At 64.6% G+C, this 22789-nt stretch overlaps 1 protein-coding gene across 4 annotated transcripts in view; it reads right to left on the bottom strand.

Annotated features, from left to right (window-relative positions):
* Window positions 1-22475, bottom strand: part of LSP1 (lymphocyte specific protein 1) — a 34992-nt gene extending 12517 nt beyond the window's left edge. For 2 of the 4 annotated variants that reach the window (XM_059398546.1, XM_059398555.1), the window contains exon 1: window positions 22352-22470. In XM_059398546.1, the coding sequence (XP_059254529.1) occupies window positions 22352-22419 (68 nt within the window). In that variant the 5' untranslated portion in view covers window positions 22420-22470. Of the gene's footprint in view, window positions 1-11189; window positions 11347-22351 lie in introns of those variants that run through there. The other 2 variants (XM_059398575.1, XM_059398565.1) reach the window with 2 other exon arrangements.
* Between the last annotated feature and the right edge of the window lie 314 nt (window positions 22476-22789).

Raw genomic sequence — 22789 nt, 5'->3', positions numbered from 1 at the left:
TGGGGACAACCCAGGAGGAATTTCCGGCCATTCCTGTCGGGACTGGCCATCTTGTTCCCCTCGATCCCGTGTCCCAGCTGCACACGCCCGTGGCCGCATCTGTGTTGGGACGTTGTCGCGTCCCAGCCCATGGACGGTGCACAGGTGCGCACGCGTGGGCTCAGGTGGGGCGTGGGTGGCCCGAGGCTGGAGCCGGAGCCTCAGGTCCCCCTCAGGCCTGCTGTCTGGAACCCCCATGGGGCCTCTCCCCAACATGGCCATAGCTCCTGCTCCCCAGACCCTCCCACGAGATCTGAGTGCAAAACCCAATGTGTCCCGTCACTCCCGACCCAGGCAGGGGCTGAGCCCCCGGGGTCTGCCCTTACGGTGATGGGTCCCGGCCACGAGAGCCCTGTGCGGGCCCACACTCGGCAGAGCCCCATGCACGGGCACGCAGTGCCTGGCTGGGCCTCCCTTGCACACACAGACACACGCGTGCACACACACGCAGAGTTCCTCTGTGGGCTCTAGCGCCACTCAGGCCAACGTCGGCACCCACGCCCGCCCTCCGTGCGTGGCCCCGAACACCCCCCGGCACACAGGCGGGCGTCCCTCTGCACACGCAGCCGCGGAAGTGGGAACAAGGTGAGGGCAAATGCGCAGGCCCAGCCCCCCTGCCCAGCCCCCCTGCCCAGCCCCCCTGCCCAGCACCCCTGCCCAGCACCCCTGCCCAGCACCCTGCCCAGCACCCCTGCCAGCGCCTTGACAGCGGCCCAGGAGGGAGACCCAGAGCAGCATCCTGGGGAGGCAGCCCCCCCGAGGGTCACCCTTCATGGCCTGCCACTGGCATGGGGTCCCCAGGCGCCCACAGGCAGGAGCGTGGGGGGAGCAGAGACGGGGTGCGGGGCAGGGGTCTTCTGCTGTCTCCCCAAAGCCCCGCGCGGGGAGACCCAGCGGTCTGAGGACAGGGAGGCCTCCCCCTCCTCCCTCCCGCCAGCCCCAGGATGTGAGTCATGCAGCCCCTCCTGTGAGCCCCTCACTGTTCCGCAGCTGGGCTCCGTTCTGGGAACTGAGAGGGGGCGGCTCTCCTGGGGTGGGGTGGGGGCCTCTGGCCTGGGAAAGGCGCCCCCCTTCCCCGGCCAGCAGCCCAGACCCCTTGGCAGGCTCCGCGGAGCTGTCAGGATGCCGGCCATGGCCGCCCCCCTCCCCGCCCCGTGGCCCCTGGCTCGGCCTGAGCGCAGCTGTAAGGGATTTGGTGTTCCTTAGCAAATGCAATTAGGCTGTTTCCTGTGTCTGTTCTGGCTCTCATGCGGCCATCGGTTCAGCCCCGGGGCCGTGGAGCGCGGTCCTGCATCGGGGTCCGCCACGGGGCCTCGCCACACCCGGGGCAGCAGCGTGGACAGACCCCAACGGGCCCCGGGAAGGCTCAGAGCTCCCCATCCTCGGTCGGGGAGGGACCCCCAGCCCAGGGGCTGCCCCTGCTGGCCATGTCCACTGTCTCCCAGCCCCGACTCGAGGTGCCAGCCCCCTCTCTCCTCTGCAGCACCCCCTCGTGGTTCCCCCCGCCCCGGCCGGGTCGGATGATGGGGGATAGGGTCTGAGCCAGCCTGGCCAGCTGTCCTGCCCCCGTCCTCCCCCTGCCCTGGTGGGCTCCGTCCCTGCTTGACTCTGCCCCCTGCAGGCGGCTTTGGGGCACCCACCTGTCTCTGGTGCCCAAAGCCGGGCTCAGAGTCATGGGGAGAGCTTGGGGGCTGGGCTTGGGGGCCAGGCAGGGCACCTGCCTTAGGAGAATTCTTCTTTTAGGCTTGCAGGGGACCCTCTTGGCTACAGGGGACCTGGACACAGTGGTTGAGAGCTGCCCGAGAGGCCTGGGGAGTGGGACCAGACACCCCGCCAGGAGCAGGGAACACAGGTCTCCCCGCAGACCACCAAGGTCTCTGTCCCCCCATGCCCTGCCTCCCTACTGTCTCCCAGGGTGGACACTTGCAGAGCGACTTGTCCTCCAAGTGACCACAGAGCCCATGAGGGAAGGCACAGTGTGGGGAAGAAGGAGCCCACGGAGAGGCCTTCTTAGTGTTGGCTTCCGGGGATCCCCAACTACCAGAGAGCCGGTCCCCCAAGGGCAGAGCTCAGTGGCCCCGTCAGGGAGTTCCGGGGAAGGCAGTGGTGGCTGGGCTACCACGAGGGTGCCCCCAACGGCTCATACAAGGCAGGGTCCTGCCCCAGGCTGTGTGGGAGGGTTCTGTGGGTGTGGCATGGCCTGGGGACCGGCTGTCACGTGTCCTTGCAGAGAGGCACAGGGTGCCCCTGTGGGGGTGAGTCCGGAGTACGAAGGCAGCGCCAAAGCGGCAGGTGGGCAGGGGGGAGGCAGGAGGGGCCGGAGGAGATGAGCTGGCGGGAGGGGCGAGGAGGAGGCCCACGCTGCCGCCCCAGGCCCGGGGTGAGGACAGGGGAGCTGCCGGGAACCTCGCTCCCCCATGCCCCACCCGCCTGCCCTGGCGCGGGTCCAGCCCACGCTCCTGGCCATCCCTCGTCCAGCAGCACCTTTCTGGGTGCGCCTGTGTCCTGCTGTGCATGGGGAGAGATGACCCCTTTCCTCGACGGCACAGGCCGTCAGCAGGCCAGGGAGATAGCACCCTGGGCAGCCCAACCCCACTGCCCGGAGAGCCCAGGAGGCGACCTTGAACTTGGTTCTGAAAGATGAGCTGGGGTTCGTGGGCCAGGGAGGGGGTACAGTGAGAGCAGAGCCATGAAGGCCGTGGCCAGAGTGCTTGGTGCAGTCATGGCCAGAGAGGGGCAGCTGTGGGGAGACGGACAGGAGGGTCTCTGAGGCCCCTGTGGGTGCAAGTGGGCTGGAGGGGAGCTACCAGCCGGGAAGGTGGTGCAGGCAAAGGGGCAGCAGCCGCCCAGGAGGGAAGGGGGGTTCCGGGGGTGGGTGGATTGCGCTTGGGCCAGCAGAGTGTGGGGGCCATGGGAGCTCCTGGGGAGAAGGTCAGGAGGGACTGCAGGTGAGGAGGGACCCAGGCAGGGAAGAGCCCAGGGGATGAGTCACCCCTCAGGGAGCTGAGGGGCAGCCGTGGGGCACCAGGGTTCGGGGGGGACCAGGGAGTGGAGAGCGGCCACGGCTGCAGGGAAAGGCCTGGGGTACAAGCCCCTCGGCCCCTTCGGGTCTCCGCCCCTCCTCCTCCAGGCTGGGCGCCTCACAGGGGTTAGCGCTGCAGGGGTGGGGACAGCCTGGGCCTACACCCCCACCCCAGGGCCTTGGTGTCCCCGCAGCGCACTCGGCTCTGCCCCTGCGGGGCGGGAGCGCAGCCCCCCCGACCCTCCCCTCTGCAGTCACTCCAGGAATGGCAGCACGGGTGGGGCAGCCCCCAGCGGCCTGGGGGTGATGTTGGGTCCCTGGGAGACCCAGGGCAGGGCAGCTGGGGACCCTGGGGACTCTGGGAGGTTCTAAGCAGGAAGGAGCTCGGTGGAAGGCAGTTGGAGGGGACACGAGGTGGGGGGACACGTTGCCCTCCTGAGGACAAGGAGGATGGGGCTGAGTGGAGGGAAACATAGGAGGTCGCCCCGGAGTGGGGCTGTGGCTTCAGTCCCTCTGACCCCTTCCTCAGGGTGAGACGCCGGGCCCAGCCTCGGCTCCCCAGCTCCCCGGGGCCCAGACCTCACTCAGCCAGGTGCAAACAAGACGCCTCCCCGGGCTGCCCTAGCTCCAACTGCCTCTTGACTGGTGCTATTGGCAGACCTGGCCCCCCAAGAGGAAGCTGGGGTGCCACGGGGCAGGGCCTGGCCCGCACCCCTCACTGCCCCCCTCCTGGTTCTGGTGGCAGGTCTCATCTGAGAAGCCTCCCCGGAGGAGGGGACATCTGCCGGCAGAGCTGGCTTCCCCCTCCCACAGAGGGGCTGGCTCCCCAAAAGTCACAGGCTGGCCCTCAGGTGTGGGGAGGGAGTGAGGCCCCAAGGGGCTGGTGCTGGGGGACATGGGGCACAGCTGCTGCCTCCGGGAGCCCACAGCTGGCCGGACAATGTGCTCTGGAGCCGTGAGCCCCAGGCCAGGCCATCCTAAGGTAACTCCACCCACACTCTAGCTCCTTCCCGGCCCCGGGCAGGGGAACAGAGCCCTGTGGCCTGGGCAGGGGCTCTGGGCTTGTCCCTCAGGTGGGAAGGGCCAGGCAGCCGGCGTGCTGGCATCTCTCCTTCCACGGGAGCCCTGGGACCCCAGCCAGGAGCACCTTCTGCCCGGGCAGGCCCTTCTCGCAGCCGAGGCCGGCCCGTCCTCAATCAGCGTCATCTCTGTGGGACCCTCCCCTGGCCTCTTCATCCAGTGCACAGCGGGGCAGCCCTGGTGGGGGGAGCCCCCAGCTGCCCCACACAGCCCCCAAAGCCAAGGAATCCCCCTTCAGCCCCCTTTCCTGGCCGGCCCCAGGAGCGGACTGGGGAGTGTGGCCCCTGCCTCTGACCTCAGGTCACCAGGGACCCCCCAGGGGCAGTGAGGGCAGGCCCTGTTCAGCCCAAGATGGCCCCACCGCGGGCTCAAAATGCCACCTGGTTGTCACCCCATTCAGGGGGGACTGTCACCCCAGTTTACAGCTAAAGAATGGGGTCGGGAGGTCTCCCTTGGGAAGGGGAACCAGGAGACCACAGCCATGGTGCCACCGTCCCCAGCCTCCCTTCCTGGGCCAGGGCCCCTTCAGTGACAGTCCCGTATGTGTCACCTGCTCCATCACCTCCCAGGCAGCCCAAGTCCCTCCTGTTCCAGCCCCTCGCTAGCAGGCCTGGGCAGGCCTGTCCCCCGATTCGCCCCTCCCCTCCGCCCCGGGCTCCGGCCCCCTCCCCCGAGCCAGCTCTCCATCCCTCCGGGAGCCGGGGCCCACAGTGGGGTCTGGGACCTTCGGGGCTGCCAGGAAAGCCAGTGCTGACCACTAGGCGAGGCTCAGGGACCCCAGGAGAGCCCCTGTTTGGAGCCAGGGGGTGGGGAATGCCTGGGGAAGCCCCCTCAGAGGAAGGGCACCTGTGCCTGTGCCTGTGCCTGTGCCCGGCCTGGAAGGATAGGGGATGTGGTCGGTGACACCTGTCAGAAAGGACAGGGCAGCAAGCCAGCGTGTCGCCCCTCCTCTCTGTCCCCACGCTCCTCCCGGGTGACCCACAGTCCCGGCCCATCCCACGCAGGCACCCCTCAGGGACAGAGTCGCGCGGAGGGCACATGTCCCCTTCGCCCCACATCCCATTCCAGACGCACCCAGTCCCAGCCTGCTCCCTGCCCCACGCTGAGCGGCTCCGTAGGTGGCCGGCCCGCCCGCCATCCACGCAGGTGGGAGCTGCGCCAGCCGTAGGGCTCTGGGCCAGACGGGTCCCTCCCTTGATAGCCCCTGTGCAGCCCGGCCCCCAGTTTCCTGCCACAACTGTATCCCCAGACCTGCAGTGTCCTGGCTTCCTGGACCCGTGAAGGCCCTGTGGGGACCAGCCTCCAAATGCTGGTCAGGGCAGCCCCAGGCCAGGCCGGCCCATCATACCGCAGGCCCCGAAGTTGTCCAGGCCAGGCGGGCAGACCCTGGTCGTCTCCTCTGATGGCCCGACAGGGAGAGGGCCATGCGGGGGGCGGGGGGAGTGGGGTCCCTGCTCCCCTGGTGCCCACCCACCGGGGACAGCTGCAGCCCGAGGGAGAAGGTGGCAGTGCCCCCAAAACCTACCTAGAGGGGCTTTGCCCGGTCAGGGGTCCCCTTTCCAGTCTGGCTCCACAGAGCCCCGCACCGTGGTCCCACAAAGAGCTTTGGGCCCCCAAGCCCTCTCTCCCAGGATCCCCCCGGAGGCCGGCTCCCGGGCCGTCCCCTCTGCCCTAGAGTGGGACGCGGAACCGAGCCTGACGTCCGGCCGGCTGGCCCATCGCCTCCCTGTGGCTGGGGGTCCTACGTCCTGGGACGTGCTCCCCGGTCAGCCTCCTTTCCTTGCCCCTCTGGGCCTGGGGTCAGAGGTCGAGCCCCTTCCCTCTTCAGGTCCGACCTGCCCGTTGGACGCCGGCGTGGCTGCTCCGGTCTCCGCCCCGCGCACGGCAATCGCCGCTGTCCCTGCTCTGGGTCCCTGACCACAGCGCCGCAGGGGTCTGGGCCAAGTGTCGCGGCTGCCCAGGAGCCCGCCGGGCACCCCACCCACCGCCACGCCTGTGCCGCACCGAGGACCCCCTCTGGGACCGCGCGGGGGGCTGACCACAGGGCGCCCCGGATGCTAGCAGCCCCCGCCTCGCCTCCGGGCCCAGCCCAGGCTCTCTTGGCGCTGGCCGGCCCTCCAGGGGAGCCCGTCCCTCCCGAGCCAGGCTGGGGCTGCCTGGCAGCCCCCGCTGCGCCCACGAGGCCAGGCTCCGGCACGTTCCGCAACACGCGGCTGGTGGCTGGCACCGGCCGCCGCCTCGGCCATTCCTCCCCACTTTCATCGTGCCCAGGGCTGGGCGGGGGGGCACCCGGGTTTTCCCGACAGCCCAGGCAGGGTCCCTCGCACGGCTCTCCTTCTCGGCCCATCCTGGGGTCTCCAGACCCGGCCCCCAAGTGCGCGGAGCCACTCCACCCCCTGCCTGACACTGCTGTCCGTTTCTGCGCAGGAGCCTGGGGCCCAGCCTGGCCCCTCCCTGCCCTCTGCTGCCCTGTCCCCCTCCCCTGCCCGCCTCCCCTCTGCACGGGGCATCAGGGGCTCGGGGCGATGCCTCCCCCTGAGCGCCCGACACGCCACAGACTGCCTGAGCCTCAGCTTCCCTGTGCACACAAATGGGTACGCGGGGCCAGCCCGGGACGGTCTGCTGGCTCGGGCCTCTGTCCCTGAGGACCCCGCCGGGAGCTGGGGGCTACCTGGTCCCTCTACAGCCAGCATGCGGCGCGCCACCCCGTCACAGGAGGCGAAGCGGAGCCTAGCAGGAAGGGGCCCGACCTGGGGCTCCCCCTCCAGCCACAAGGAAGGTACGCCAGGGTTCCGGCCCCACAGCTCCCGCAGGCTGGTGCTGGACAGCAGGAGGCCCGGGGCGGGAGAGCCTGGCCCCACGCATGGGCCCCAGTCCAGACGCGGGCATCCCCCCCCCGGTCCCCTTCCCCGTCCCCACAGGGGTTGGGTTTTCTCCTCTGCCCCTCTCTTGGCCTCACTGGTGTCCCTCCCTCCTTTCTTGCGGGTCCCCGCGGCCTCCTGCCGTCTTCCTGGGGGGCCGGAGCAGGCCGTGGACGGGGCCCTCGCACCGCCCACACTCAGCACCCACGGCACCTTGCCCTTGGGGCCTCCGTCCCTCCGTTGCTGGGGACGGCGTGGGGCAGACGGCGTGAGGGACATAGGGTGGGCGGGACCCTGTGGGGGGGACCCTGTGGGCGGGGCTGCTGAGTGTCCACAGCGCCCGTCGCCCCCAGCCGACCCCGATGTCCTGCCCTGTCCCTTCTCTTTGTTGTTTTCACTCAGCCTCTCCCTCCTCGTGGCCACCGTCCTGTCCTGTCCGCATCCTGTCCTGCCTGTCCCATCTTGCCCCTGCCCTCATCCCACTCCCGGTCCTGTCTGTGTCTCATTGCGTTTCACCCCCATCCTGTCCCCTCCTGCCCCCGCCTTACCCCCATCCTGTCCTGTCCCGGTCCTATCCCTGCCCCGCCCCCGCCCCGTCCTGTCCTGTCCCGTCCGATCCATCCTGTCCCCACTTTGTCCCCATCACTGTCCCTGTCCTACCCGACCCCATCCTGCCCCGCCCCCACCCTGTCCCTGCCCTGTCCCCATCCTGACCCTGTCCCATACCTTCCCCGTCCCCGCGCACCCTCCTTCGACCTTCACGGGGACCCTGCCGCGCCCCTCTCTGTCCTCCGTCTCTCCCTTCCGTTCCCTCTTGCTTCGCCTCTACCTGCAGAACACACTTTGGGAGAGCCTCGCAGCCCACTGGGGACCAAACTCCTGGCCCCCACCTCACCGCAAGGCCACCTCAGGACCTCCCCCTTCCCAGGTAGACAGCACCCCTCCCAGCCGCACCCTCGCCTTCCGGGGTGGCCCGCGGTCTGATCCCGCACGCCCCCTGCCCCGAGGGGCCGCCGAGGCCTCCCCCACACCCGGCTCCCACCTGTGCTCCCGACACCTGCGCGAGCTGGCCCGGGGCCACCCACCTGTGCTGAGCCACTCCGCGCTCCCCGAGCTGTTCCGGGGAGCCCTGCCCGCTCCAGCCACCCCTCGGGGCCCGGGGGGGCCACGGGCCACCTTCTCGAGGCTCTGGCAGGGGCACGGGGAGGGGAGCGAGCCCTCAGGTGCCCAGTGCCCCCGGGCTGCCGCCTGCTCGCCGCCCTGTCCTGCTCTGTTGGCGGGACAGGACTGGAGCCTGAACCTCAGGGCTCTGGGCTCCGGCCCTGACGCCCTGCCCAGGGGGTTGGGCCACTCAGTCCTCGCGCCCCCACGATGCCAGCTCGCCCGGGCTCCTGGGGCAGCTCCGGCGGACGGACCGCCTGGTCCCAGGGCAGCACCACCCACCAGACGCCCAGGCTCTGCCAGGGCCAGGGCCAGCCCCCCTCCCCTCTGGGGCCCTGGGTGGGCCCGAGGCAGCCACGCCCCTTTGGACACTGGTTTGGAGGCCTGGCTTCCCCCGCCCCACCCCCCACCGCCTCCTCAGGCTGGCCCGTCCCTGGCCCTGCTGGCCACACTGGGGTCCCCGGAGGCCTCCCAGACCTGGCTGCCCAGGGTGGGAGGCCAGGCACAGGGATTGCCGGGTGCCTATGGTGGACGTGCGCCCGGAGCAGCGGGCAGAGGGGGTTTGCCTCAGGGCTCCTCCAGCTCCCAAAGCCTCCCTGGGGGGGACCAGGAGCCCAAATGCCAAGAGAGACACCAGCAGGGGACCCGGCCAGCCCCTCTGGTCTGTGCCAGACAAAGCCTCCCTTCCCAAAGCCGGGCCCCCAGAGAGCCTTGGACCAGGCAGGCAGCCGGAGCCCAGGGAGCCCAGGGGACCACAAGCTGCCCCCTGCTCGTCCTGAACGCCGGCCTGGCCCAGGCTGAGCTTCAGACGGCCAGGCGCCGTAGGAGCAGACAGACGGACGGAGCCAGGCCTGGGGATACAGCGAGAAGAGTCAGCCCGGCCGGCCACCTGAAGCCTCCTCCTGGGCAGAGACAGCCGGCAAGGACCTGCGTGGCAGCCCCAGGGATGGTGCCGAGCTGAGATGGGTACACAGGTGGGCACGGGGACAAGTGCCCCCGCCCAGGCCCATTTTTAATCTACTGAAACTGGACCCAGTTTGCGCCCCCACCACCCCTGCTGACTTCCTGAGCCCGTCACAGGGAGGGGCCTCCCCCTGCACCTGGGCGGGACCTGGTGAAGAGTAAGGTGATGCCCAGGGCATGGCTGACAGGACCCCCTCAGCCCCCGAGTGACCCCGGGGCAAGTCGCTAGCCTCTGTGAGCCTGGTGTTCTGCCTGTCCAATAGGGACCGGGGCCACCTGCCCGTGGGAGGCAAGACAGGTGGGGACGTCCGTGAGGGGGCGGGAGTGCCACGAGCCGCCCGGGCCTGGAGTCCACAGGCAGGAGCAGAACACCAGGCCCAGGGCTGGTCCGCGCCTGCGAGCGTTTCCGTGCGAGCTGAGTGACCGCCCACCTGGGCTGGACGCAGACCCCCCGCTGCCTCGGGAGAGACTCTCCCTGCTCCCCACCCGGTCCCAGCAGCAAGACGGTGCACAGAGCTCGGAGAGGCACGTCCTTCTGTCTCTGTTTTGCCTCTGCAGGTCCCCCAGGGGCTCGGGGCTCTCTCCCCAGGCTGTCCCCGCCCTCAGCAGAGCTGGGGCTGCACGTTCGATGCCCCGTCGGTGCCTCCACGGCCCCCACCAGGGCAGCAGCTGGCGCTGGGCTCGGGAACAGAGCCAAAGCCGCTGTTGGACAGACATTTGTGACCCAGCTTCTCCTGGGACGAGGAGTGTGAGTGCAGCCCACCGGGGGACTCTTCCTGTCAATCCCCAGCAGACCATATGACTGCCCTCTTAGGCCTCAGTTTCCCCATTTGTTAAGTCGTGAGCCTCCGGTATTGACCCCAGGCACCTGTGAGTCCTTGGGCTTTCTGCAGAGGGACAGGAGCTGTACCCCCTGGAGGACACATCCCGGCTGGGCAGGGAGGAAGAGCCTCGGCTGGGGGTCCCCTAGCCAGCAGCACCAGGGTGGGCCTGGCCGAGCCAGGAAAGAACAGGGGTGAAGCCCAGGAGCGGGGTCCACCTTACGAGTGGTCAGGGAGGGGTTCGGGGGCCATGGCCAGCAGGGATCTCCCCCAGACCCTGTAGATGCTCCGGACTTGAGTGGTGGCCCCTGGGCCATGCCTGGGTGGGGCCGGGAGAGAGCCGTCACTCTGAAGGACCCGACTGGCGGGAGCTGGAGGGGTCTGGGGTGGCTCTCTGCCAACCTGCACGCCCTGACTCTCCTCCCTCCCAGAGTCGAGGTGTGGGTGGAGCTGAGGAGGCTGAGACGCCTGTGTCCCTCCGTTCAGGAGCCTGCAGTCTGCCAGCACGCTCCTCGCCATTGGAGGAGAAGCAAAGCAGGCTGCATGGAGGAGGCAGCGTTTCAGCTGGGCCTTAGGTGCCTGGAAGGGTAGAGGAGGAGGAAGGGCACTGCGGGCGGCTCAGAGTAACGTGTCGAGCAGCCGGTGGTATGGAGCGGTGGCTCCGGGCCCGCCTCTGGACCCTTGTTTCTGCTCTCTCTACTCCCCTTTGAGGTGGGTGACACCACTCCACCATTTCATAAAGGAGGACACTGAGGCCCAGAGAGGACAGGGTCCTGGCCCGAAGCCTGAGACGTGGGAACCAGGACTCCAGCCCAGAGAAAATCGGACTCCGAGACCCAAGCACTCACCACAGCCCTGTGGTGCTTCCCACGCAGGGCTGGTGTGCTAAGGGGGGTGGTGAGTGCGGCCACAAGGTCTGGCGTCATCATCTGAAAAAGAAGGGTGACAGAACAGTCCCCAGGAGCCGGGGGAGCCCAGGCGAGGCCTTGGAAGCGTGCCGAGGACACCCTGCGCGTCCTGGGAGCAGCAGACCAGGCCAGAGGCCCCGGGGTCAGGGGAAGGCATCCGGAAGGCCAGCGGTCCTGCGCCGGCCAGGCAGGCACGCAGGTGGGGAAGAGCGCGGGCCGAGTGCACACACCCGGCGCACGTGTGCACCCCTCACCCTGGCCTGGGTGCCCGGGCTCCTGGCCCTGTGGCCCGGCCCTGCCCGCCCTGCCCCAGCCTGGGCCGGGGGGCACCTACCTCACCAGCTTGTCCAGGCCCCATTTGCTGGAACTCCTCAGGAGGGCCGAGCCGCTCATGCTGCTGGCGGCCGCCCGCGGGCCGGCGACCTGGCCTGACCCCGGCCCTGGGGACGCGGCAGCTCCTTCTTCAAAGGCCGCCAGCCTCTGTCTGCTGCACCCCTGCCACCCCCCCGCCGCTCCCCCTGCCGCTTGGACCCCTCCCGCCCCCCCTTCCTCCTCCTGTCTCCTCCTTCGTCCCCTTGTCCCCGTCCCCGGTCCAAGCCGTCTCCGTCCGGCTGGCCGTCTGGGCTCTCTGACGTCCGCACCCCTCCCCGTCTGTGGCCTGCGTCTGTCCACCCGGGGCCCTCTCGTCCTGGGGGTCCCCAGGGCTGACTCCCCGTTGGCCGCCCCGGGCCACGGGGTGCCCGTCTGTCTGTCCCCGTCTGTGCGGCCTCACGGACTCTGTGGGTCTCTCCTGCAGGACGTTGAGCAGCTGCTTCCGTTTTGTTCCCCCCCAGCCCCCTCTCCCCCCTCGGCCTCCTCCCCCTCCCCCTCCTTCCGAGACTAGTAAAAATGTCAGAGGAAAACCCTCCAGCCCAGCAGCCCCGGGGCTCAGCAGGACCTCAGCGGCCTGGGGTGGGCACGGTCCCCCTTCGGCCACCTTGGCGGCCGCTCCGGCCTCACTCTGCCGCCCGCCGGCTCATCCCCACCAGTGGCGGGGCGTCGGGGCGCCCCCCTCGGCCTCGGCGTCCCTCTGTGCCTCTCCCCTCGCTCTGGGCCTGGCCTGGCCCACCCCTTGGCCCTCCTCTTGTCCTCGCCTTGATGGGTCTTTGGGGTCAGGCCCCCCTGCCCTGCCCCTCTCCGCTGCCCTGCGCGCTCCGGCCTGGGCCCGCTGCCCCTTCCCCGCCGGCCCCGGCCTCCCTGCTTCCGCACTCGGACCCCGTCTCCTCTCCTCTCCCTCTGTCTCTGCCCCTATCTCTGCTCCCCTCCCTCCCCCCCTCCCTCCCCCCCCCTCCCCCTCCCCTCCCCTCCCTCCCTCCCTCCCTCTTGGTTCTCCAGTTTTCCCCTTGTTTATGCCCAGCTCTCTGCTGCACGCATCACCTCGAGGGGGAATCCTCTCTGCTCCCCAAATGGGGAGGTTGCCGCCCCCCCGCCCCCGCCACACTGCACTGGGAGGTCAGAGCAGGGAGACCCCAGAGGCAGGGACAAACACGGCCCGCCCCGGCTGGTGGCGGAGAGCATGCTCCCAGGGGGACCGGTGGGCACCAGGTCAGCACGGTGCCCTGGCCTGCGGGCCCCCTGCCCCTCATGCTCCGGCCAAGGCCCGGGAGGCCCAGCCCAGCCCACTGTTCCTCTGGTTGGGCTTAGTCGCCGTGACTCACTTGAGAAGGCTCGCGGGCGAGTGACTGGACGAGGCGGGTACGGGACGCGTGTCTGCGGGGCGTCCCCGAGCCCAGCTCAGTGCCCAGCAGTCACGTCCAGCAGCGTGGCCCAGCTACCCACCCTCACAGCCGCTGCACCCAGGCTCCGCCTGGGGAAACCGAGGCTCAGACGCGTGTCCAAGTATGCAGAGCTGGGGCCGGCAGAGCCAGAACCGTGAGCAGTGGGCTGACCGCCCGCCCCCACTGCCCTCCGTCCCCGGAGCACGGAGGAACGGCCCCTCTCGCTTCCCTGGCTGGCCTGGCCTCGGCTGGGCCAGGGGGCCCGTGCCGAGAGCACCTGGGGGACGTGAGGCTGGATGGGGGTGCGGCTAAGATCAGACGGGCAAGCAGTGCACTTGCAAGCCTGTCACGGCAGCCACGTGGCCCGAGCTCTGGTCTGTGGTGACTCAGGTGGTGGCTGGCTGGTGCAGACTTTGTGGGCGTCATGAAGTCTGGCTCTGGTTTGTCCCCCTGCCTCTACCCACACACACCAGGCTGTGTCCTATGACCAGCCCTGGAGAGGAGTTCCCAGCTCTCTCCTCCCACAGCCGCGGGGGAGCCAGAGAATGTGGGGGTGTGCCCCGGAAGCAGCTGGGCCCACCATCCGTCCCCAGAATCCAGACAGAGCTGCAGATGCGTCAAGGTTCTCGAGGCACGTGGAGAAGGGAAAGGTGTGCGGGCCGTGGGGCCGGCCCTCAGGCGGGGCCAGATCGCCCAAGGGAAGTGCGCCTGTGCCTCATTCCCGTTGCAATGCACCCATCTCCCCTTGCCTCCTGCTCTTGGTTCTGGAATCCCAGTCACAGACAGCCAGGAAGGAAATGTGCCAAGACATATTTTGGTTCAAAAGAAGGAAAAATATTCCCATGGGGAGAAGGCTGCCTTGGAATGGCAGGAGTTCTCTGTCACTAAGAACTTAAAACACAATTACTTGATTATCTATCAGAAATGCTGATGCGTAGGAGGTGGCAAAGACAGACCTTTAAATGCAGAGGCCAGCATCCACGGCTTCATGATTAGGGCACGCCCTGCCAGGAGCAATAGGGCAGGGTGTTTGTCCCCAACTCTACTGTTACTCACCCATGCATATGTGCATCAATCCGTCTCCCTCCTCTGTCATTCATTCATTCTATCACTCATCACCCACCCACCACCATTCACCTACCCACCCATCTATCCAACCACCAGTCAATCCATCCATCCTCCCAGTCATGCATCCACATGCCTATCCATGCAGTATCCAACTACCTCTATCATCCGTCCGTCCACTCACCCATCCGTCCGTCTGTCCCCTATCCATTATCCACCCATCCACCCACTATCTGTCCGTCCGTCCATCCATCCATCATCCATCTATCATCCATCTATCCGTCCACCCAGTCATCCATCTATCCTCTTTATATAGTTATCTGTCTCCCCACGCATCATTATCAATCCATCAAGTTTGCAGGATTTTGATCCATTCAATTATCCATATAAACACAGTATATCCTTCCATCAATCCATTCAAGTATTTTTCAATGCATATATACCAATGTCTAGTCATCTCTCGTTACATCCCTTTACTGAGCAAGTACCCACCCATCTCTCCATCCACACACTCACGCATCCCTCCAGTCATCCATCCATCCACCCCCACCCACCCACCCAACCATTTATCGAAATGTTATAATACATATGAAACACTTAGAAGAACTATTCAGGTAGTCATCCATCCACTGGGAACACAAGAGCCCCTCAATATATGTTAATTACCATTAGGTACATATTCAAGCACCCGTTTGTGTATCTTTTTGACCAGCTACCCTACAAGTGAACTATCTGTTCGTTCTTCCATATATCCTTTTATCTCTGCAGATATTTTTGTCCTTACTTCCATTCAGTTCTCTAAATATTTTATTATTGATCAATCTCATTTATACACCCACTCACATATCTATCTGACCAATATGTCCACCCATATTCTTATCTAGAAAGTCACACATATGTGTATAAATGCATATATGTTCATACTTCCATATACATATTGCCCATTAAGCCATCCAAATAAGTTAAAACTTACAAGAGTGCGGCAACCTAGTAACCCTCCCATAGGGGATACTATTTTTATCCATAAATTCCCTCATCCAACCAACCATTGATTTATCCATAACTCCATTTATCTTCATGTTTGTTCATCTATCCATATGGTTTTCAACAGACTTACTGTATCCATTTGTTCAGGCGCTGGGATTTGGCATTAACAAAGCCCATGCTCTCACAAGACTGACATTTCAGAGGGAGCAACAACAAAAATAAACAGTAAGTGTATTCTGTAATATATCCAACGGCAGCAAATACCGTAGGAAATAATTCATGGTGGGAGGACATGGAGTCTTGGAGGAGATTGATATTTTATATATGATAGTCAAAGAAAACCTCATAGAAAGGAATAATCTTTTCCTTATTTGAAAAAAGACTTGAGAAGGATTAGAGATGGCTATATACATTTGTGGGAGAAAGTGCTGTAAAAAGAGAGAACAGTGAGTGAAAAATTCCTGACTTAAGTGCTTCTGTTCACCAATCTATCTGTTTGGTAATTCATCCAGCATCAATCATATGTCTATTTACACACTATCCATCTTTCCTTTCATCTCTCACTTCCAATATTTCCTGATCTGTCAATTTAAAAATCAATCCATTATCTGTCTCCACCCATATGTCTTGATAACATTCTATTAGTCTATCTGATCATTTATCTGTCAGTATTCCACCCATTTATCCATCAACCTACCTATACTTACATTCCATGTGACCATTGACCAGTCCATCCATCCATCCACCCATCCATCCATCCATCCAACCATCCATCCGTCCATCCATCCATCTGTCCATCCATCCATCTGTCCATCCATCCATCCGTCCATCCATCCATCCATCCATCCAACCATCCATCTGTCCATCCATCCATCTGTCCATCCATTCATGCATCCATCCATCCATCCACCCATCCAACCATCCATCTGTCCATCTACCCATCCACCCACCCATCCACCCACCCAACCATCCATCCTTCATTCAGCAGTACACCCACCCATCCATCATCCGTCCATCTCTTCATCTACCCATCTGCCCACCCACCCATGCATCCATCACCCAGCCACCCATCCATGTGCCCACCCGTCCATCCCTCCATCCACGTACCCATCAATCTAGTCAGCATCCATCTATCCACCCATCCACCCACTCGTCCATCCATCCATCATCCATCCACCCAGCTGTTCCTTCTTCCTACTTTTCTTCATTTACTTTTCTTTCATTAGTACGTTTCTCCATCATGAAGTATCCTAATTTCCTTTTAAGTCTTTCAGTCTTTTCTCCCTTCATGGTTCATAAGCTTGTAGTCCAAGAACATGAAAGAGAAAACTCTCATGGCCCAATAGGCTGAATAAGTAGGAATCTGTCCTCTTGTTCAAACATTCTCAACACACACACACACACACACACACACACACACACGCACACATACATGCACACACTCACAGAGTGGTATCTTGATGAAATGTGCAATAGGCAGTGGGGCCCAGGTTGGGGTGGGGAGAAAGGGTAAGGGGTAGCCTCCATGACTCCTGGTGACCATGCCTAGAGAACTGTTCTGACTTACAGAGAAGGTGGCCTCCATGGCTCCTGGTGACCACGCCTAGAGAACTGTTCTGACTTACAGAGAAGGTAGCCTCCAAATGCCTTGAGTCCCCATCTGCTTCGTGTGGCTCAGCCCAGCAAAGGCAGAGGACCCAAGGTGGTGGGGTGGCGGGGGTTGTGAGGAAGCTGGGATTGCTTTGGGAATGAGACCAAGATAAGGATTGACGCTTTCTTTCTAGGTTCCTCCAGAATCCACTGGATAGATCCATCTGTCCTGTGTCCCATTTCTTTGTTGAGGCAAGGTAGTGGGGGGAGGATGGGGGAGGAGAAGACAGCCTGTTAACCTCAGAAGCAAAACCCTCAGAACATCCAGTTACATTCAGGAATGGGGTACAGACACCTGTGGGAAGCAGGGAAGCAGCTGCACGTGAGATCCTGCCTGCAGGCACAGAGCAGGGCAGTGACCCTACCTGCCACTCCCCTCCATTACTGGCACACCACACGCCCCTGCTGTCTTCTGCACATCCACACAGCTGCCTTGTTGCAGGTTCCAACACCCAAGTCTCTCCCACACCTGCTGGGGGACATGGGTGCCTCAGAGGGGGCCGTAGGCAGACTCCGTGTTCCCAGAGAGCCCCTCCCTGCCAGCCGGCGGGACCAGATAGTGGTCCTACTAGGACCTACTAGGACTTCCCAGCTTGGAGGCGGTTAGCAGATGGAGTTTGGGCAGGACTGGCCTGACCCCAGGAAAGGATGAGGGGCTTTCTTCCTCACCTCCCACCATCACCTCTCGTCGCCTGTGTTTGGCACCACAGAGCTGTGTTGGCCAGCAGGATTAGGAGGCCTGATTTTTTTAAATTCCCTGGTCACCTGCTCACCCCATACACCACATAGGCCCTGGGTCGTCTCTCCAGCCTCATGGGGGTGGGGACCTGTGGCTGTGCACTACCACCCACTAGGAGAGGTGTGAGAACTCCCTTTGCTGGTTGTCCCAGATCCCCAGTCTCCAAGAAGGTGTTAGAGCCCCTGGAAAGATTCCTTGGTAGGAACGGGCTGGGGCCTGGGAGAGATGTCTCTAGAAGGAAAAAGCTTGTTCTGACAGTACCATATCCTTTTTCTGCCTTTGGGGAGGTCTCTGGGGGTGTCTTCGTAGCCTATTCTGGAGGGGGCCCCAGGAATCACCACCTTCGCCCTGATGGGAACCCGCAGGTTCAGAGCCATCCGGCCAAGCTGCATGGCTTTAGCAAGTGCCTCCAAGGGGCAACCCAGACACCCTGGGTCCCCAAGGCCTTGTCAGGTCCCCAACACCCCAACTTTGTGCCCTCAGGGTAAACAGACTCCCCAGAGAGGGTCCCTGCAGGGGAGTAACCCTAGGAGACAGGTCTCCAAGGGAGGGCCAGCCGCATCCCTCCAGGCTCTGACCAGTGTCTCTTAACAGCACACTCAGTCCTTTGAAGCTTTGGTTTCTCCCTGTGAAGGGCCTCACTGGCCAGGAAGTGAGAACCTCTGTCTGAAGAGCTTGATGGGGCTGGCACATGGGGAAACTGAGGCCTCGGGGGGCAGGGCTTCCTGGTTCCAGAAAAAGGTGCTGGATATGTCTCCGGGACCCTGTGTCCCCATGCTCCTCACCCAGGCCCAGGCCCTAGGAGCGCAGAGCCCAAGCTCTCAGCCAAGCGTCTGGAACTCTCATCTTCCTGACCGAGGGCTCACCTGCCACTCGACACCCTCCCAGAGAAACTGAGGCAGAGGCAGGCTGGTGGGGTCTGCAGCACCACCCTGTCTGCAGCCTGCCCCATTCTGTTCCCTGGGACCCTCCTGGCACTGCCCCCACGTGGCTCCAGCATTGTTTTCGGGAGAAGGCAGGTGGGGGACCTGGGAGGGGCCAGGCTGCAGGGCAGGATTTCCGGTTTCCTGAATCAGCAGGCCGGGGGCCTGCCCTGTCCCCAAGTGTGGGGTGGTGTCTTCTCCCTGTCCCCCACCTAGGGAAGGAATGTGACAGGACCCAGATGGAAAGCAGGAGGAAGCCAGTGACGCCCGCCAGCCCCAGCACGGGAGGAGGCATCCATCATCCGGGCTGAGCTCAGCCTCCCCCCTCTCCGGGAAACTACCGGGCGCCAGAGACCCCTGACCTGGAGGGAGGAAGAAAGAGGCCCATCTGGGCATCCCTAGGCCTGGCTCAGCTCTGGCTGCCTTCTTCAGGTGTGGACCCTGGGCAGGGCCACCCTCAATGCATCGCCCTTCAGCCTGCCACCAAGGCAGGGTCCTGGTCCCAGGCTCCCTCCTTAGTGGCCTTTGACACGGCCTGCTGTCCCAGTGCTGTGCGTCCTGGCTCTACCAGGTGGTGTCCAACCTCCCTGGGAGGGCAAGTGCGTGCAAGGACTGCCAGCATTCTGGCTGCGTGGGGAGATCTGACCTGTGGGGTCCCGGCCCTCCAGTGGTCTAGGCTCCCTCCCACCCGGGCTCTCTTAGCTGGACAGGAAGATGGAGCCCAAGTTGCTCATGGCCTTCAAGCTAGCTCAGGCCCCACTTCGGCTGCCACTCACCTGTAGCTCTGAGGGGACCTGTGTCCTCTCTCTTAAAGACCCTGAAGCCAGAGGGCAAGGCCAAAAGAGTCTATAGGGACAAAGAGCCCGGAAAGGGACTCTGCACAGGGCGGCTCCACTGGTCGACCCTCCCCTCTCCTGCCTCTTAGCTCGGCACAGGGAGACGTGAGGAAGGCAGCGTGGCAGACTCACCGGGGACCAGGAGCCATGCCTTGCCCAAGGGTAGAGGGGGTCAGAAGCCTAACGGGGTAAGGAGACTACTGCTCACCCAACTGCTGCCCCCACCAGGGTCATTCAGGGTCATCCAGGGCCAGAGCAGCCCAATAAGCCTGGGGCAGGGCGGGGTGGGGGAGGTTAGAACAGGACTCCCAGGCAGGATGAGCCTTCCTGGGATAGATCCAGGGTTCCAGGACAGAACTAGGCTTCCCAGGGAGAAAACCAGGATTCCCAGGCAGAACCAGGGTTCCCAGGACTAAACTAGGGTTCCCAGGACAGAACTAGGGTTCCCAGGACAGAACTAGGGTTCCCAGGACAGAAGCAGAGTTTCAGGACTGAACCAGGATTCCTAGGATAAAACCAGGTTTCCTGCGATGGAACCAGCGCTCCCAGGACAAACCAGGATTCCCTGGGGTGTCCCCGACCTTGGGCAGTGCCGACCATAGGGAACCCAGGGCCGTCATCACCCAAGACAGATCAGGTGAGCCTCTGGAAAGCTGGAGAGGGTCCAGGACAGCCCGGTGGAGCCAGGAAGGATGCACCCAAAGTCTGCAGTGGTCTGGTCCCTGCGGGAACTGGGGGTGGCAGATGGGTCAGACCTCGGAGGGGAAGTGAGGTCGGCATGACCAGGGCAGGCCCGCAGCGGCGGCCCGGAGGATGGTTTGCTGGCCAGTGGTCAGTGGCTCCACACGTGGGGTCTAGTGGATTCGTGGGGAAAGAGCATGGTGGGCAAGGGTCTGGAGACCACCAGGGGAGGGCATCTTGCCATGTTAGGCAGCAGGCTGGGCTGTGGCAGGGGTGAGGCCTGTCTGCTGGTGAGGGGCAGTTCTTCCGCCGTGTGGACGCAGGGAGGACCCAGCACAGCATGGTCTGGCCCTGGTGAAGTTTGGGGTGCACTCGGGACCTCCCAGGGGTTGAGGTCCCAGGATTTGGACCTGTTAAATCCAGGATCCCTGGGACGTCCTGACAGCCCTCTCTCCGGGCACCGGTATGGAGGATCTGCCCTGCACTCTTCAGGGGCCTGGGTCCATCCCTCCCCACAGGGTGCGGGGCTCGGCCACACCTCAGCTCCTCCAGGGAGGCCCTGCAGAGCCATGTGAGCCCCCCGTGGCCCTGGCCAGCCCCGTGGCCAGCCCTACAGCTGAGCAGCCGGGGCAAGGAGAGAGCATCTCGTCCTGGCCTGCAGGTGACACAGAGGAAGGACCAACGCCCTGCCTGGGGCTCGCTGCTGGGGTCGCGCCAGTCCTGGGCCCCAGTGTGAGGTTCTGAGGGGCTGGCCCCATCCTGGGACAATCTGAGGGGAGACAGCCTATCCTGGAAGTCTGAAGGGGGTGCCCTGTCCTGGGACAGTCTGAAGGGGGAGGCCCCATCCTGGGACAGTCTAGGGGGTGCCCCGTCCTGGGACAGTCTGAAGGGGGAGGCCCCATCCTGGGGCATCTGAGTGGACCCCCCTATTGCCCAGTTGGAGAGGTGCAGCGTGACCTGGCTGGGCAGGAGGGGTGATGTCCTGGCGCAGGCAGTGGGTGTGGGGCCTGGTGGCAGGTCTTGGCTGCAGTGCCCCAGCCCCAGCAGACCTGGCCCAGCCTTGGCTGTCCTGGGGGCTCCCGGGTGGGGGCTTCCCAGACGCAACATCCCCACCCTGGGTTCCAGGCCTTCTCATCACCCTGGACAGGAAAGTCCCCAGTTCTCTTAGTCACCTTGTGAAATGGGAACCTGCCTCACCGTGGGGCTCGGTTTCATTCTGACACCACATTGGGGGGGTCGACGTTTGCGGGTTCCCAGGCCCTGGGGGGGGGGGCAGCCAGCCGGAGCGCCTGGCCGAGGCCGCACAGGTGCAGCCCCGCCCCCTGCCTCCTGCCTGCCCAGGCCTGGGCTGGGGCCACACTGTCCTCCCTCTCCTCCGTCTGCGGGACAGCTGGGGCGCCAAGGATGGGCCAAGGAGGGAGGCCGGGGACGCGGCCGGACACTCAAGCCGTGCCCTTCTATGGGCACACAGTGGCCGCAGGAGCACGAGGACAGTGCTGACGCAAGGGGCTGTTTCTGAGCGGGGCCCAGCTGTCCGCCAGTTGCCACAGGGTAGAAGAACACCAGGAGCCCCACGGCCCCCGCCCTGGCGACGGGTCCCCTGGCGATCTTCAAGGGGCCATGTGGCCTCACGGGGTCACTCGCCCTGACCCTGACCACTCTTTCCAGACGCTACTCAGCCTCGTACCTTGTCCCGGGGCGCCGGCCCACAAAGCCCCCAAACCAGGGCCCTGTGGGACAGAGCAAGGAGCAGGCAACTGTCCCTCATCCACGTGCACACATGTGCCCACACTCACACACACTCACACACACACAGGTTCACACGCGCTCACACGCACTCACATGGGCTCACACACACGCTCATACACGCTCACACACGTAGACTCACAGCACATGTTTCGATCAGCCCCTCGTTATGATCACAGGATCAGCCTCCAGCCACCAGCCGCCAGCAATGGGTCCTGGGGCTGTGGGGAACCCCGTGCCCTGGGGCTGCAGAGGCCAGGCCTGGGGACCCCACCCAGCCCCGCCCAGCAGCTGCCCTGGGGCAGGTGACCGTGGCCCTGACGGCGCTCCCGTCTCCAGGCTTGTGCTCCTGGGTGTCTCGCCGCCTCTCCCTCTGGCCTGGGACACCAGCTCCTTGCCTTCTGCTCTCCCCGGTGAGCAGCCCCCACCCACGGTCCTCCTGCGCGCGGGGGCCTCTCTCCCCACTGGCAGCCATCCCCACTGGCCTGCTAGAACGCGGGTCAGCTGTGTCTAGAGCCGTCGGACCCCGCGGCCTGGCTCGGCCCGGATGCCCGGCCTCCAGCAGCCCCTGTCCCCGTCCCTGCTCGGGCTGGCGCCGATGGCTCCTCGGGCTCGCTGCCCGGTTCTGGCGGCCGCGGCGCAGTGGGTCTTTGGGCCAGCACGCGGCCTCTGCCGTGCCCCTCTCTCATCCAGTCTTCCACCTCAGAACAGGCCCTAGTGGCGCCCTCAGCCTCCTCCATCACCTCGAGGCAGAGGCGCAGCCTCGGGAGGGGCGCCCGGCCCGGCCTCGCGTGCTGCCCCCATCGGCGGGTCCGTCCCTGCCACCGCCCACGCCCCCGCCTCCCGCCCTCGGAGCTCGGGCTCGCTGACCGAGGCCCGTCAACTGCCAGGCTGCCCGGGCCGCGTCTGAGCCCGTGCATCAGGTGTCCTCTCTTCCTGCAGCCGGCCCCAGAGGCGTCCAGTCGCCATGCGGTGAGACGGGGTCCCAGGAAAGTTCCGTGCCGCCCCCCTCTGCTGCCCTGAGACCCCCACAGCGCTGTCCGGCACCAGGTCAAACGCTCCCACCCCCCACGTAAACGCAGAGACCTCTGTGTCTCGGAGCGGACCCTTACCCCAAGTCTTTCTCGGCCAGGAGCTCTTCCTGCTCCTCAGAGCCGGGGTGGCTGGGAGCCTCCGCCATCGGGCTGGTGTCGGGCCGATCCGGGCCGTGTGTCTGCGCTGTGGTTCTGGGTGCTTCCTCTGGCAGCCCCAGAACCCCTCCCCCAGCCGGTTTCACGTCCCCTTCCGGCTGCAGGTTGAGGTTTGAAGCACACTGGGGCTGGCGTTGGGGTGTTGTTTTTTAATCGGTTGATGCAAGAGGAGGAAAAAAGCGAGCCATCAGGAAGTGTTAGGCAAGTTGCAAGGGCAGGGGTGAGAGAGAGGGGGCCTGGGAAGGCAGAGGTGGGAGCAGGGTCTGCACGCCTGCCCGGGAGCCCCTCACGCTCCTCACGAATCCCCTGCAGGCCTGGCCTCAAAATCTCTTAGTGCTGGGCCTCCAGGGAGACCCCGTG

The sequence above is a fragment of the Mustela nigripes genome, chromosome 1 (assembly GCF_022355385.1).
Source record: "Mustela nigripes isolate SB6536 chromosome 1, MUSNIG.SB6536, whole genome shotgun sequence".
Classification (NCBI taxonomy): domain Eukaryota; kingdom Metazoa; phylum Chordata; class Mammalia; order Carnivora; family Mustelidae; genus Mustela; species Mustela nigripes.
The sequence above is the reverse complement of the archived record's forward strand: the minus strand, read 5'-3'. Positions and strand labels throughout refer to the sequence as shown.